Source organism: Hippocampus guttulatus, chromosome 18 (assembly GCF_054856545.1).
Source record: "Hippocampus guttulatus isolate MCC_2025c chromosome 18, RoL_Hgut_1.0, whole genome shotgun sequence".
NCBI lineage: Eukaryota > Metazoa > Chordata > Actinopteri > Syngnathiformes > Syngnathidae > Hippocampus > Hippocampus guttulatus.
The window spans coordinates 8,418,954-8,435,559 of NC_141278.1; the positions used below are offsets into that span (position 1 = coordinate 8,418,954).

At 45.8% G+C, this 16,606-nt stretch overlaps 2 protein-coding genes and 1 long non-coding RNA gene across 4 annotated transcripts; 2 read left to right on the forward strand and 1 right to left on the reverse strand.

The window, feature by feature from the left end:
* Positions 1 to 60: 60 nt before the first annotated feature.
* LOC147191017 (uncharacterized) lies at positions 61 to 6,853 on the reverse strand. 2 transcript variants are annotated; one of them, XR_015103655.1, is made up of 3 exons: positions 6,731 to 6,853; positions 4,643 to 5,363; positions 61 to 198 (listed from the first exon to the last, which is right to left on the reverse strand). It is a non-coding gene; the product is annotated as an uncharacterized LOC147191017 (long non-coding RNA). The 2 variants fall into 2 exon arrangements; XR_015103656.1 differs by lacking the exon at positions 61 to 198 and having other exon boundaries at positions 1,580 to 5,363.
* dclk3 (doublecortin-like kinase 3) lies at positions 3,149 to 7,945 on the forward strand. Its single transcript, XM_086136256.1, has 8 exons — positions 3,149 to 3,279; positions 4,203 to 4,417; positions 4,677 to 4,808; positions 4,880 to 5,399; positions 6,423 to 6,898; positions 7,136 to 7,268; positions 7,334 to 7,501; positions 7,728 to 7,945. Exons 1-8 carry the CDS (start codon positions 3,219 to 3,221, stop codon positions 7,943 to 7,945), a joined length of 1,923 nt encoding a protein of 640 aa, XP_085992382.1. The 5' UTR covers positions 3,149 to 3,218.
* An 838-nt stretch (positions 7,946 to 8,783) lies between these two features.
* On the forward strand, positions 8,784 to 16,457 carry zftraf1 (zinc finger TRAF-type and ring finger containing 1). Its single transcript, XM_086136254.1, has 6 exons — positions 8,784 to 9,752; positions 12,525 to 12,619; positions 12,703 to 12,846; positions 13,207 to 13,418; positions 13,948 to 14,126; positions 14,396 to 16,457. The coding sequence occupies exons 1-6, from the start codon at positions 9,480 to 9,482 to the stop codon at positions 14,606 to 14,608; spliced, it is 1,116 nt and encodes a 371-aa protein (XP_085992380.1). The 5' UTR covers positions 8,784 to 9,479; the 3' UTR covers positions 14,609 to 16,457.
* Positions 16,458 to 16,606: the final 149 nt, after the last annotated feature.

Sequence of the window (16,606 nt, forward strand, 5' to 3'; positions counted from 1 at the left end):
GGAGGAGGAAGTGGTGCGTTCCTACTGGCTGGGTCGACACCGGCTGTTCGTGATGTCATCAGGCCACGCGAGAAGAGAGGCTGCCACGGGAGGAGGAAGGGGGTTAGTGGGGGTGCTGACTTTTTATCTTGAGGTCACATGACGTGATGGTAGAAACCTTAATTCTGAGGAATTTCTCCACAGGTTTCATCATCGGCACTGTGATGAAAGGAAAGAGAAGAAAAAAGGGCGGGGGGGTTCAGTTGTGCATGTTGAGCACTGCAGTATGCTCGGATCAAGACTCAGAAACAGTGGGTGAATTTAAAATAAATATATATACACACACTTGTTCGGATACAAATGGCAGCAAAACATTTCCTATTATTTTCTGTACAACAAATTTGGAGGAAAAAAAGGGAACACCACACAGCAAATTGAAAATAAAGTTCAGCTGTTCTAGCAGTAGGGGTGCAACCAAAAACTTTTGAACGGCAACATCGGTTTTGATTTAAAATCTGCAAAAACTCAAACCGATATGTTGAGGTACGTATCACCTCATCTTTTTTGAGAGAGATGCACATCCCTCTCGAGTAGGAGGGAATGGTAGATCATATGTGGGAGGAATTGGTCGTTTTCGTTCAGAGCACAAAAGCGTAGTCAAACTGTGAAAATCATCGAGTTGGTCGAATTGAGCGTAAACGGAGTGCCGGCAATTTAATGCGCCATCGTGGGTTGGAAATAGACTTTTTCCGGCCAAACCGAGAGGCATCCCTCCTTTGTATTAGTTTCAGGGAGGCTGGAGGCGCAGTACGCTGTTCTTGACATTGCAAGAATAGAAATAGACTCCGTGGGGTCGGTGCAGAACATTGGCAGGTAAACTGCAAGATCCCCCCTTGCAGATGATGTCGTCGGCCGTGTATGTGGCACGGGCCATTAGAGAATGCCGAATCATTTCTCTGGAGAGTTAAGAGACATTAATATTACTACTTCTTCGTTCTGCACTTGTTTGCCCTCTAATAACCTCTACAGGCCGTGTGTGTGCCAGCGTGCGTGCATTCACGCGTTTGTTTTCATGCCTTGAACATGAAAGGCTCACCCGAGTGACGGAAGTGGTCATGTGGCTGCCTGCCCGCCCTCCCTGGTAAAACCTGATACAAAAACTTGACGCAACCTTCAAAGGGCTACACCTTCTGTGTGCGCGCATGCGTGCCATTATTTCACTCCGGCTTCGCAAGTTCGCAAGCATCTGTCACATTCCACCAGTTGTCTAACAAAACAGCACAGAACAGAAGTGGCAAGAGCTTGAACCCGAAAACACTTTTCCTGATTCATCAGTGCAACACTGGGCCAAGATCCCAGAAAATGAGGCCAATGGAATTTCACATCAGACTTGGACCACATTTGCACAAACCATTTTTCTTTTTAATCCCATTTTTTTTTCTTTCAAGCAACCTAACTCATACTGATCAGGATCCAATCTATGAAACCAAAGATGAGGGCAGGATTTCAGTTATGGGTCCAAGTTCAAACATTGTCATTCAAGTCCAAAATCAAAAGCCCAAATCTGGAGGGAAAAAAAGCGCACTATTTCTGCAACAAGTATCGAGAAAAAGTCATTTATTGCCATATAAATCACCAGTTACCATTCCTTTCCGAGCATTGTTACCTCACACCACATGTTACACACACACCCGCACCCGTGTCCTTCTGCGCGTCCCGCAGCAGCCTATCTGGACTCCGGTATGTGTGTGTGTGTGTGTGATATAAACAGGTGTGAGATATACATGCAGGGAAAAAAAACACGCACACAAACGGGCCACGAGGTGAAAGGTAAAGAATATAAAAGACTGACCTGTCATAAAATGTGTGTGTGTGGGGAGGAGGGGGCGGGGGATTTTTAATATTTTAATAGCCAGTGGTTGATTATGTGTAAAATGCTACAAACTATCTTGCCAAACCCCATTTAATGGGTAATTTCAGAGGTGCTGCGGGCTGTTTTGGCGCACTTGCGCCATCTGTTGGTCAAATGGCAATATTGCAACCAAGTAAATACCCTTCATCCATTTTCCGAACCGCTTGATCCTCACTAGGGTCGCGGGGGGTGCTGGAGCCTATCCCAGCCATCTCCGGGCAGTAGGCGGGGGACACCCTGAATCAGTTGCCAGCCAATCGCAGGGCACACAGAGACGAACAACCATCCGCGCCCACACTCACACCTAGGGACAATTTAGAGCGACCAATCAGCCTGCCATGCATGTTTTTTTTGGAATGTGGGAGGAAACCGGAGCACCCGGAGAAAACCCACGCAGGCCCGGGGAGAACATGCAAACTCCACACAGGGAGGCCGGAGCTGGAATCGAACCCGGTACCTCTGCACTGTGAAGCCGACGTGCTAACCACTGGACTACCGGGCCGCCCAAGTAAATACCGAGGAGATTAAATACGATTGTTTCGAGTTCAAATGTTCACGCTTCATTTTCAACCCTCCCGCCCCCAAAACACTAACATCTTCATATTCTATTTTTTGAAATAAATATGGTTACATTGCGCAGGTCACTTCAATATATTTTCGTATTTATGTTACGGTTGAATAGTCAAAGCACAGGATATAGATCCGGGAGTTCAAGAAAAGAATTCCTGATCCAATATTAACAGTAGCCCAGGAGACTGAACAATGAAGCTGGTGGTAAGGGGGCCTCAATTTAAAAAAAAAACCCACCCAGTGCGTCACATATTGCATCCCAGAGCATATTCGCAAAAGGATTGCACATTTGTTGTGTCAATAACAAACAGCCCAGTAAATTACCCAACAACCTTTAGTGCAATATTGTGAACATTTACATTTCATTCTAAGATGAAATGAACGTGCACGCTCGTGTTTAGTGACGAAAGTGAAAATATTACATATCCTGAAGTTAACTTCAAAATAAAATACATTCGCTTGTCAGAAGCGCCAACAATGCACATTCAACGTTGAATTCTTGCTAGTTTGAATAATCATTTTACTGCTATGACGAGCATAATGCTTGACTATATGTACTGAGAACTTTTACCGGCCGAGTATCTTAATTTGAAGTACCAATTAGCGATACTTCCTTTGCGAAGCCGTTAAGCTTGACAAATAACCATGGCAACGCGTCTTGCCAGCCGATGGCGTCAGCTCGCGAGGGGGTGACTTCAGAGACTTGTTCTCAATCGGAACTTGGTTCTCACTTATTTCGGTCTTGTTTTGTTCTGAAATGGCACCGCCTGCGAAGGCTCGGTATGGCTGCGACCCGGCAAGGAAATGGAGAACCACAGGTGAGTTTTGCTTTTTGTAACCGACACCTATCGGTGTCATACATGGGCAAAGGAAACAATTCCTATACAAGCAGGGTTTTTTTAGGAGTGTCTAACAAAATGGAGTTTGTGTTGTTAGTCAGAACCAATCTACACACTCATTCTCACCAATACTGCCAAACAAACACACAGTCAAACACACACAACCTCATAGACTCACACTCTACTAATACGCTCACACAAACACGTGAACATTCATACAAACACGCTCACAAGCACTCTCGTTACAACCCCACTTACACACACACTTTGAGGTCTAAGTGAAAGATGTGGCATGTCCTCAAAGCTTCATTAATGATGCATATATCCAAGTCAAGGAAGCTTTTGTTCAGGTGTGTGTGAGCCCGTCTAAAGAAAGCTTAAATAATTTATCTGGGACCACAAAAAGTCTCTCAGATGGCACCACTTGCACTCCATGTAATGGGGAAAAAAAATCTCAAATCTGATCAGGATGATTTGTTGTTGAGGATTTTAAAGTATTTTAAAGTACTTTTAAGTACTTGACGGAGGTACAAAACAGACAAAGCAGCGAAAGCAGACAACTGTTATAAAAACTCCATCATAACATTACTTTTAAAAATGTGCAAGTGATCATCAAACATTAAAAGCAATTTTGGAGAGCTGAGTTTTGAGGGGTTTTTTTTTTAAGGTGGGGTGGTCAACTCCTGGTTTTTGGATCTTTTTGAAAGTTCAGTCCTTGAGGCTTTAACTGAGCGACATGACATTTTTTAAGCATGTCTATTAAGGGGAGCACCACAAAAAAATCTCAGGAAGCAATGCCTGTAAAGACACGGGACATCAGCCATTTTGGTTCCAAGGGTCCTTTCAAAACCGGATTTCCCAAAACTGCAACAGTCCTAATACCGTACATTCCTTTGTTTTAGCAGCCCTCTGCCCCTCTTTGAAACATACGGGTGGTGGTACGAGTGCTGCTGCGCCTCCTCTACCGCCACCCCTCTGGCACGCTGGCCACCATCCGGGACAGATCCGCGGGGCGGCCCCTCACCTGCCGCTCTTCCGCGGGCGACACGCAGAAGAGAGCGCCGAGCGACCCCGTTTGGTCACGGTCGTGCATCCTAGTCCGAGCGCACCGCGGAAGGTAAACTGCCCACTTTTGTCTTTAAATGAAGCAGCATGTGGCTCATTAGGTGATTTTTGACTGTCTTGTACCAAGTAGATATTGTATTGTGAAATACGAACTTATTACGAATTGTTGGATTTTCACACCTGGATTTGGTATGTATCCCCTACGATTAGCGACTAATTACTGAGTATGAAAAGCAAAATGACATTTTTTTGCATTTTTGATTTAAAAAAAACAAACCTGCTGTCATTTTGCTGTTCATCTTTTTTCCAAGGTGACGGTGCTTTTAAACCGCAGGGGCGTGGTCTCCTTTGAGCAGCTCCTACTGGACGTCTCGGAAGCGCTCGGGTTTCCTCGTTGGCACCGATCCCGAGTGACTCGCCTCTACACGGCTTTTGCCCGAGAGGTTGGATCTTCCTTCCATTCTTAAAATCGACACCAGGAATCCTAATCCTAGTTTTTTATCATCCATCACAGGTGAAGAGCGTTGGGGACTTCTTCCACTGCGACACGGCCCTCTTGGCGCTCGGCAAAGGCCGCCCGGAGCTGAACGCCCTGCACGAGGCGCTGGAGGAACTGTTCCCTGAGCAATCCCGCTACCGGGCTGAAGCACTCCTGGTGTGGGAGAAGAAGCTCCGACCGGCGCCAGATAAAGCCGCTAAGGCAGACAGCGGCTACAGTGAGGGGATGGAGGACAAGGTTGCCACGGAAGATAGACCGCCACCCGAGACGGAGAAGTCGAGTAAAGGCACGTCCAGGAAAGCCGCTCATCATCCAAACCACCTGCAGAAGCTCCGCGTAAGGGGCAGGGTCTGCGAGGAGATGCCACCTGCCATTGGTCGATTTCAACGAGAGCAAGAGATGGACTTTGCTGCTCTGTGTGAAAACTGCTTGGCGAGAAGAGCCAAGCGTCCAAGTCCGGAGTGGAACAATCCGCTTTCAAGGAGGGCCCCATTGCCTCCTGTGTGCAGGAAACAAACTCGAAGTTCACCCCAAGGTTGGAAGAGTTTTTATGATATGTATTATGCTTTTAATATATATATATATATATATATATATATATATATCTGCGATTGGCTGGCAACCGGTTCAGACGGCTGGGATGGGCTCCAGCGCCCCCCGCGACCTTAGTGAGGATTAGTCGGTTCGGAAAATGGATGGATGGATATATAGATATATATATATATAAATATATCTATTTTTTAAATTCAATTAAGACAACCAGTTTTCATGTTCCAAAAATTCCCACAATTCCACACGCAGAAAAAACAGGCACGTGAGTGACATCTAATAAAAGAAGCAACCCATCTTTACAATTTCAAATTCAAATCTTGGCTTGTTCAAACATCCTATGAACTATTTGATTCAGAACAATATGACCAACAACAGTGTTGCTTTCATAAGTTTTAAAAAGTTGAGCCTCAACTGTCTTCGAACATAAGTAGTGCTTTGCTGCCATCTTGTGGCGTCTATGGGGCCGTTAAAACGTCTGTCAATTACTGGCAGGTTTTTGCTTTTCACAGCAGCTTGTGCTCAGCTGATTCAAATTACGAGTTGAATTCACTCCTCTTGGTGATAATGTTTACAGTAAATTTCAACTGATTGGCTATCAACAGCTCAGAACCGTTTTTGAAGAATCGCTTCCCATCTTCCATCGCTAAAAATACCGCAATATCACGTAGGGGTGTCAAACTATCGCGTTAATTGCGTTTAATTAATTACATCACATGTAGCGCGTTATTTTTTTATTTTAATCTAAATTTTAATCTCTGCCTTTATTGCTTCTGTAGATGGGTTGCCTTTTTCTAATAGCCGTTTTTATGTGTTGGCTTCCTGTGTTCGAGTTGTTGATCTGCCTCAACAATGTAACAAATTTAAAATGACAATAGGGGTTTTCTCAGTAATTTTTAGATGAGATTAAAAGGGATTAATTAATTACAGAATCACATATTTTTTAAAAATCGCTTGACAGCACTCATATCACGGAGGGGTAACACGAATAACCTTGATTCACTGACAGACTCAAAGAGCCTTCCTGCCATCTCGAGTGAATTCTCGGCGCTTCGCTCAGAGGGCAGCGAGGTCGCCGAGGCTGATGTGAATAGCCTCTACGAAGTGGGGCGCATCCTGGGGGATGGCAACTTTGCGGTGGTGCGCGAGTGCCGGCGTCGCGCCGATGGCCGGACGCTGGCCGTCAAGATGGTGGAGCGCTCGCAGCTGCTGGGCCGAGAGCACATTCTGCAGAACGAGCTGAGCCTTCTGGCCAGCCTGCGGCACCCACGCATCGTCAGGCTACTGGCCCACCACCGCACGGCCGCAAGGGCTTACCTGGTCATGGAGCTTGCCAGCGGGGGCGACCTCTTCGAGGCCATCAGCGTACGCGGCAGCTTCGGCGAGGACGAAACGGCGGTCATGGTGGCCGACGTGAGCGAGGCGCTTAAATACATCCACCGCAGGAGCGTGGTCCACCGGGACGTCAAACCAGAGAACCTGCTGGTTAGTCACCAAAAACATCCGTGATGAGTATTTTTCAAAATACCATCTCTGATATGAGTAGCAATTTAGCATGATTTAGCATCAAAAGTTGTGGGTGAAGACCAATAAAGTGCATCTGTGGTTTCTGACACTAAAAATATATATATTTAATTTTCTTCTGAAAAAATACATGACAATGTTGTCTTTGGGTTTTGAATTGCTATTATTGTTATAGATAATCGGTCATTGCTCCCTTAGATCGTTCACGCAGTTCCTGGCATGACCAGACTAAAACTGGCCGACTTCGGCCTCGCCATGGTCGTGAGCGAGCCGGTCTTCACCATCTGCGGCACGCCCACTTACGTGGCACCCGAGATTCTATTCGAGACAGGTTAGCGCTGCACTAAAGTCCTCCTGAAACTATTTTTCAATAATATGGTTGACATGACCTAGCAGGATACGGCGTGGAGGTGGACATGTGGGCGCTGGGTGTCATTCTCTACATCCTTCTGTGCGGCTTCGCCCCCTTTCGAAGTCGGGATCGAGATCAGGAGGAGCTGTTTGAGATCATCAAACGGGGGCAATTGCACTTCCTGTCCCCCTATTGGGACACCATCTCAGAAGGTAGGAGATTGGAACACACCAAAAGTGCTCCAATTTGGAGTTTGACCACAATTGTATGGACAAAAAAAAAGCTAAAAAAAAAAGGCAAACTACACTGGCATAGAGAGCTGCGTACCACTAGACTTGAAAGTTAAATACAACTGAACTGTACTTTAGCAGTGATCCTTTTGCGTACCACTGAACAGAAATACAACTGAACCATACCGATACTTATTTTGTTGTTCAGAAGCTAAAGGCCTGGTTTCAGGCCTCATCCAGTCCGACCCGGTCACGAGGATGACGGCACAGAACACGTTGCAGCATCCCTGGCTGAGGGCCAAGGTGGCCAGCTGCCAGCAGAACGTGCTGGAGTGCCACCGCACGACCAGGACGGACGAACAGCGACCTAGACCAGCACCGCTAGACAGAGAGGAGGTCCAAACTACACCGAGGGAAAACCCATAAACTGTGAGGCTCTCAAGTGCCGGGCAGGCTTCAGACCTGAAGAGTTCCGACACTCCAACAAGCAACCCATTCAAACAAGAGATGTGTCTAAAACAAGTTCAATGCAGCTAACAATCAAATGCCCGAGGACCAAGTCTGAATTACAAATAAGAAGCACGTTAGTCCGCTCTGGGGGGGTTGCATTGGGTGTCCTCATATTGGAAAGCTGGCACTTTTAACAGCCGCCTCCAATTTTTCCAAATAGGCCCCAAGGGCATTCCCCATTAAGGAGGCGCAACATATTCTCAAGCCTTGGTTCACTCACCTTGTATTTCTGGCTTTGTTATTTACACAAAATGTAATAAAGGGGTCAAAAAGTGGTTGTTTATCATGATTCTAAATAAGGCATGTCTATAAAATGTTACATCAAACCAAATGTAATCTAAAAATCACAATCACATATACATTGTTTTTCCCTCTGCATAGGTAAAATCTTAGTTTTCAAACCTTTGTTTACGCATCTTGTATTTCTGGTTGTATCAACCATGCATAATAATACAGTAGAGGGTCTCCCAGAACCAGTCAGACCACTTGCAGCTGACTGCACAAGCAGCACGCTGCAATATGCAAATCACCACAAGCCGTAAACTGCTTGTTGGGGGCTGTTTTAACTTATCTATCCATCCAGTGGTTAGCAGTTAGTCATCAAAGCGTCTTGGTGCAACGACGTGGGCGCCGACGAGTTCTCAAAGGGCTTTAAAAAGCAGGTAGCTGACACAACTTTGGGCAGCTTTCAAAGCCCTCTTGCTTCGTCTGCGGCCATTGCGCATGCGCGCTCCTCAACTCCTTAAATACCCCAAGTCATCTGTGGCCGCAGCAAAACATTCCGCCGTCCGCCGATTCGACACGATCAGGCGTGCAGGACGAAAGGCGGCCATTGACACAGTTCGAAAAAAACTGTGTTTATTTCTCACTAAGTCCTATTCTGACACGGAGTCGTAAAAGGGTGAAAACTCCGAGAGACAGAGAGAGGGGAAGCGGACAGGGAGGAAAACAAAGATGGCTGTGTGAGCCCGAGAGACGAGCCAACAACAACAACAAGCGTCCGCGGACGGGGACGGGGAAAGACATTTCGGGCCGCCGGAGCGGACACGCCGGACCTTGGGGTAGCCGAACCGAGCCGTTTGATGGGAGAGAGCTCCCCCCGCCCTCCTTGAAAACAGCTGAGTTGTTTTTGTTCTGGCTGCCAACCCCCCCCCCCCCTACCGGAGCGCCGTGCTCCGGGCTCGGTGTCAACTAACTAGCCGCACCGTAAGTCCTCCCCAGTGGGTGACATTTTGTCTTCACCTCGGTTGTGACTTGCATAAGACTTTGACAATTACCCCTAAAAATAACAAGTGCGTTAGCATTACACCGTAGTGTGAGGCCGCGTGTTAGCAGCCGACTAGCGAGCTAGCTGTCAATTAGCTTCGAAGCTAGCCCACCACTTAGAATAGAAGCAAAGTAATCTGTGGTGAAGGTGGGGAAGTACGTAGCAAGTTCTAGAACGATTCGAATGTCTGCCATGGAAGACGATGACTTGATGTCCGCGCCCGGTGGCTCGTCGGCAGCAGTGGTGGCGGGGGCGGCCGAGGTAGCTGTGGCCGGGGCAGGGGCCGGGCTCGTCGGGCAGGAGGAGGTCGGGATACGGCCCGAGGCGGACTCGGACGAGCCGCCCAAGAAGAAGACCAAAGTGCCCGAGGCGGAGTCCGGCAAACTGGAGGAGAGACTGTACTCTGTGCTCTGCTGCACCGTGTGCCTAGACTTGCCCAAGGCGTCTGTGTATCAGGTAAACGTGTCACAAACATGCCCCAACACCTCCCTGCAACACATCCCAGAAAAAAAAACACATTCCCCCTAAAATTCTGAAAATATCGGGGCAACCTGATGCTCCATGGATTCATAAATAAATCCACACAGGCCAGAGTAAACTGTACTGACACACCCTGCCCCCTTGTTGTCAGGCCCACTGCTCAAAAGTCTGACATGATCTTCAAATAACCTTCAACTCAAAGTCACTTCCCCAACATCAACACCCTACAAAATAAAAGTAGTCCACCATTTCCCCACCTTGCCCTTGAATGCCACCAACCTGACCCCTGTTCAATGTCAACCGTGTAGTAGCCCTGCACACGACACCTGTTACATACACTATTTAATATAATGTGCAAGCACAAGCAGTGGGAAGTTCAATCCATAAAGCCCTCACAAAGTCCCCCAATCATTCACAATCGCCCAAACCACTATTTGAAACAACTGCTTTTGTATATATTTGAAGCAAAGTCATCAAACCTGTTTCACTCTGGATCAAATCTGCAATTCTCAAGACAGAACATGACATAAAAAAAACAAAAACTTAAAAAAAATTCATCCAAAATGCATTCAAGAAAAAAAAAGACCTAAATATGTCATGATCCTTAAATATTTCAGCCTGGATATATATTCACACTACTCACCAAAAAATGAAGGATATTTGACTTTTGGGTGAAATTTCAGGATGAGGCTAAAACGCATTCAAACCTCTACAGGTGAACTTCTAATGTGACCTTCTCGAAAACTTTTGAATGCACATGTCCAACTGTTAAACGTTTCAGTACTTTTTGCACACGTCGCGGTTCTCTAACGAGGAGCTTAACGGCAAAATTCGCAACAGGCGTTTGATCCTTGAATCAACCAATAAATGTCCCGGTTCAATCCGAGCTGCTGTTTCAACAGTCGTTGTCATGCTGTTCACATTTTGACATCATGAGACCAAGACGACACCCAACAATGGGTCAACGGCACCTTGCCGTCATGAGGCTTCAAACAGGACGTTCTCAGATGAAAGTTGCCGCAGAGTTTAGAGTGGCACAGATAGTCATCAGCAGTTACAACAGGGATACCGAGAGACTGGAAGAGTCACAGAAAGATGTAGAATTGGATGTCCTTTGGCCCGCTACATTGTTGAACAATGCCTTGAGAGCCCGGATGATGAATGCAACTCCAGAGTGGGATGCCACGGCTCAGCAGACAATGAATCAACTTGTGATCAGCATGAGAGATCCTCAAGCTGTAATTGACGCTCAAGGGCACATGACGAGTTATTGAGACGTGGACATTTTTTTGTTGTGACGTGCCCACCATTGTGAACACAATTGTCACAATTGAGATGAGGAAATCACCAGTGCATACTTCTACTTAAATGTCCTACTTTCACGATATGATATCGCTGTAGTGTTTATTTTAAATTTTTTTTTTTTTAGATTTTCCATAAATTTCACCCGAAAGCCAAATATCCCAAACTTCATGTGAGTAGTGCATACATACCCCTGTATGTCCAAATGGTTGCCCAATTTGTTTTTGAAACCAAAACACCAAGAAAAAAAAATATATATACATATATATTTGGGTACTTTTTGGGGGGTAAAAAGAAAAAAAATACCTCAAAGGTGATTACAATAAGCCACTTGCAGATCTCTGCGCATGCTTGAAAATCAGTCGGGTGGCAGAGGCAGCAGCTTCAGCAGCTTCCCGCTCCCCACCCCACTTCTTTACAACTCTTCCAAAGGGATCCCGAGCCGGGAGACATCGTCTCATGTTTCACTGCTCTAAATGAAATTTAGTGGTGACAAAAAAATAAATAAAAATAAAATTATAGTGCAGTGTAAACCTCTTCATTCATCCCAAATTTCCTGTCAAAACAAGATTCAGATGGACCCACCCCCCCAAAAAAAATGCAGATGAATGAAAACGATGACTAAAATTGTAGATTTTTTTTTAACGCACTTTCATTCATTTTTTTCTCAATATCTTAAAAGGCTAAGAAACTAATGAGGCATGACATGCTTTTGGCCCAACAGAAATAAATGTTCCCGTGCTGGGTTGAGCAAATGACCACAATTGTGCTACCCGTGTCATCCTTGGCAAAATCTCAGTCAAAACTTAGTATCTTTACAACGGTCCTAAAGGAAAAGTTGGAGAATCACTTTTTCCAGCATGCACAGCATGACCCAGAGATCTGCAAGTGGTCAATTCAATAATTCATGTGTATACAAACTAACATTAAACCTGCTTTAATATGGATCTGATCCTGATTGTCCAACGTTGATTTACTTCAGTCTGGGGGGGGGGGGGGGGGGGGGAGCATGGTTTCAACAACCATGCTTTTTTTCTGTGGAACTTTTGAAAATTTACCTTTTAAAAAAAATACAATTTACATTGACAGAAAAAAATTTGTAGTTTTCATTTTAAAATAAAATTTATATATATATATATATATATATATACGCCAGATATATATATATATATATATATGGCGTAAGTGCATTTTTACAGCCATTAAAAACATGTAAAAATCTCCGCAGATTTATTTTAATGCTACAGGTTTTTTTAAATATAAATTTTCATAATACTGAATCCAGAAATGTGTCCTTGATCAATTTCAAATGACTCCCTCCTCCCCTTAACTATCTACATTATGTGAAAAATATGTTTTTGCTCCCCATGTGTCTTTTTTTTTTTGTTGTTGTGCTGTGCCCCAACATTAATGACATTTGACTTATCGTGACACGTTGCCCACTAGTGTACCAACGGTCACCTGATGTGCGCGGGCTGCTTCATTCACCTGCTGGCGGACTCTCGCCTCAAGGAGGAGCAGGCCACGTGTCCCAACTGCAGGTACAGCCGAGCAAAGTCCGGGCCGGGGACGAGCGCTCTGCGGCGCTCGCGGTTCACCGCGTTGATCCTGATCTCCGTTGCAGGTGCGAGATCAGCAAGAACCTGTGCTGCAGGAACTTGGCGGTGGAGAAGGCGGTCAGCGAGCTCCCCACAGAGTGCACCTTCTGCCTTAAACAGTTCCCACGGTCCAGCCTGGAGAGACACCAGAAGGACGAGTGCCAGGACAGGTGAGAGAGTGGTGGGAACCGGCGTGCAAGCGGGAAAAACACAAAAGGGACGAGAGAGAGAGAGAGAATTCAAAGTCAGAGAAACAGAGCAAGACAGGTGGAGGGGGAGAGAGAGAGAGAGAGAAGATTCAGAGTCAGGGAAACAGACAGCAAGACAGGTGGTGAGACAGTTTGGGGAGAGGAAAGACAGTGAGAGATGAAACTCAAGCGTCAGAGACAGACAGATACACAGATGGCATGAGTGAGACAGTCTGAGAGAGAGACCGGCACAGACGGCACCAACTTTTGTTCCAGTGAAAGTCAATATATTTTGCTTTCCCGTTTTTTTTTTTGGGGTGGGGGGGTTGTTTTTGTGACCAGGGTGACGGTGTGCAAATACAAGCGCATCGGGTGCCCTTGGCAGGGGCCCTTCCACGAGATGCCGGCCCACGAAGGAGAGTGCTCGCATCCCACCAAGACGGGCACGGAGCTGATGGGCATCCTGGGCGAGATGGACCAGAGCCACCGCAGGGACATGCAGCTCTACAACAGCATCTTCAGCCTCCTCTGCTACGAGAAGATCGGCTTCACCGGTAAGACCCCGCCCCACGCCTCTGCAAGTCAGCTCGATTCCAAAGAAAGAAAAAAAAATTTGGGGGGGCTATTTATATAACTTGATTGCTACAGTGAAACTCCTCTACAACGAAACCTACATACCCCCTAGTGTGAAAAAAATGTCACGCATGAAAGCCATTCCCACTTTTTTGCTCCCCCTACTACGAAAAGTCCCCCTGTTCCGTTATACGAAATCTTCGCAACGAGATTCACTGCAACGAAAACAAGCCTTCCGCAAAAGTCGAATCCAACCTCAGCATGCCACAGCGACCTCTACTGCTTCGTTCGGAAACGGCAACGGCAACTGCCAAACTGGTTTACACATGCGCAGTAGAACAGGAAGTATTTGTGAGATCAAATTTGCTACAGTGAAAAGTCCCCTGTTGTGACAAAATGTCTTGCTGCAAACATGATTTCGTTGTAGAGGAGTTTCGCTGTATAGCATGTTAAATACACAAAGGCGCTTCACGCAAGCCAAAATGTCAGGAAAAACTTTGCCTTTGCCAGAGGTGCAGTTCAGGCCGTACCGCACGGACGACTTCATCACGCGGTTGTACTACGAGACGCCGCGCTTCACCGTGCTCAACCAGACGTGGGTGCTGAAGGCGCGAGTCAACGACTCGGAGCGCAACCCCAACTTGTCGTGCAAGCGCACGCTCTCCTTCCAGCTCATCCTCAAGAGCAAGGTGAGCCAGTCGCGGGACCGCGCCCCCCCCCCCCCCCCGAAAAAAAATTCACGTTGCCGCTTATAGATAGCCATAAAGCGGGCCATTAAAACATTTTTCAAACCTGCTCACGCGACCTCTCAAGGTCGATTTGAAGGTGCCAAGCTCGTCTTTATTATGACAAGTCAAAGTAACTTTTTTGTTCCAGCGCTCGGTGTGCAAGTTTTGGATGGAGCCGTATTCGAACTGCATTATCCTAAAAATCATAATCACGGCAACTCCTTGCCCAGGTGAACTCAGCACTGGAGTGCTCCTTCCTGCTGCTGAAGGGCCCGTACGACGACGTGCGCATCAAGCCGGTCATCCATCACTACGCCTTCAGCAATGACGACAGCGAGACCGACTACGTGCTGCTGCCCATCTGCGACTCTGTTGAGTGCAACAAACTGCTCGCCGCCAAAAACATCAACCTGCGCCTCTTCATATTCCAGGTCCAAAAGTAACGACACCGACGACAACCACCACGATGAGGAGCGACAGACAGACAGACGCCACTCAACCACTGATACCTCTTTAACACGCACGCACGCACGCCCAAAACACACACACACACACACTACTAATCCATTTACCTCCTACAACACAAGTGAGGAGACCCCCTCTGGAAACTCAATTGAATTGGGCGGGGGGGGGGGGGGGGGGTCGTGGTCCTGAGGTGGTCAGTGTGTAGCAGTTGGACACCCCGCACACCCAAGAGCCAAAAGTAGCACACATGCGCACTACAGCAAACATGCGCGCCCGCGCGCGTCTGTGTGTGTGTGTGTGTGTGCGCACACGTGTTGTCTAAATGTGAAAACGAGTGTTGACTCGACCGAGCTGTGACGTGTGATTGGGTGTGTGCGTGACTCCCTATTTTATTTATATTTAACCACACCGTTTAACACTTTAAAAAGAATAATGTTTTCATTGCTTTTGAGGCCTCCCATATTTTGTGTGTTCGTGACAATAACTTTTCAAGTTTCTCCAGATAAATCATTTTTCTCACCACAAGTTAAATCATTGAAATACTCTGGGGGGGGGGGGGGGGGGAAGGACCCTACTTTTTTCTTTTTTTTGCCAAATTAATCAAGTTTGCAAAATGTCTTTAGGTTCGACATTTTAAACTCGATTCTGCTCAAAATAGTGGCATGCCAGCATCTTTTCAAAAGCATTGACGACATTTTGGAGGGTAAAGAACCAAGTGTCACCAAGAAAACATCCTGACCTGTATTCAAGAATTCTGCGACAACCACCAAAAGCTTTCCCATCTGTCAATTTTTCCTCTGCCACTACCAAATTTATCTATCTATCCATCATCGAAGCCGGTTGAGATGCTTCTAAAAATAGCTTAACATGTTTTTTTTGTTTGTCGTTTTATTGGTGAGTCATGCATGAAAATAAAAGGCAGCTTTCTCACCTTTGTTCCAAAACGGATCCTTTTTTTTCTTGCCACCAGTTTCAAATGTTAAAAATATATTTTTTGTTCATCTGGTACATTATTAAGGGTCACTAGTACCATGAAAAAAAACATCAAAATGGTTTAAAAAAAAAAAAAAGTTCTGACGGTCAATTCAAAAATAGTTGTTCTTAAAAACATGTTTAAAATGTTTTCTTTGCATTTTTCTCGGGGTAGAAGTATTTCAATCTGTTAGCAAGTTATTTGGCTCTCTTCCTGTTGGATATTTTTATTCACCTGTTTTCTCACAAGCAATTTCATGTTTGAATTTTGCTTAATAATGGTGGCATGTTGAAAAGGATTTTGTGCATCTGCTACATGTTTTTTCCACTGTAAAGTTTATTAAAAAAAAAAGTTCAAAAAAAAAAGTATGTTTTAACAACCCGAGTGTGTGTGCATGTGTTTGTGTGTGACTGAAGGGGTGTTGCGGGGGTCCTCCACCAAAAAGCCATTATCCCACTGAGCAGCGAACAATTCCGAGTGTTTTTGGAGGTGGCGAATGTTGCGTTCACATCAGCGTTCATTTCAATGTTGCAATTGTTCGCCAGAGACATTTCCAACTTTGAAGAAAGAAAGAAACTGACGTGAATGTGCATTTGTCTTCCTTCGCGAACAGTAGGAAATGTTCCCCCCTCAGTTGGATAGGGGCTAAAAGTACATTGGACTTTCATGAAGGAGCAGATGTTACGTGAATAGAATCTACTGTAAAGCAGATAGAAGATGTCTCCTGACCTCTGCTGTATTTTTGGGGGGTGTTTTCATAAAGACAAAAAAAAAAGGCTGTGGACTTGCTCATCTCACTCTGGCTGTACATGTGCCTTTTATTATTATGATTAATATTAAAGCTCATCAACCTGCCTGCTGGTTTGTGTGAAAGTCATCCAGGATGAAAATGGAGAACGAAACTGGCTTTACCAATGCCTCCGCCGCATGAATAATTGAAGGCATGGTGGCGGCATTATGAAATCCAAATTTAATTTTAAAGCCCGGCCAGGATGATGGATAT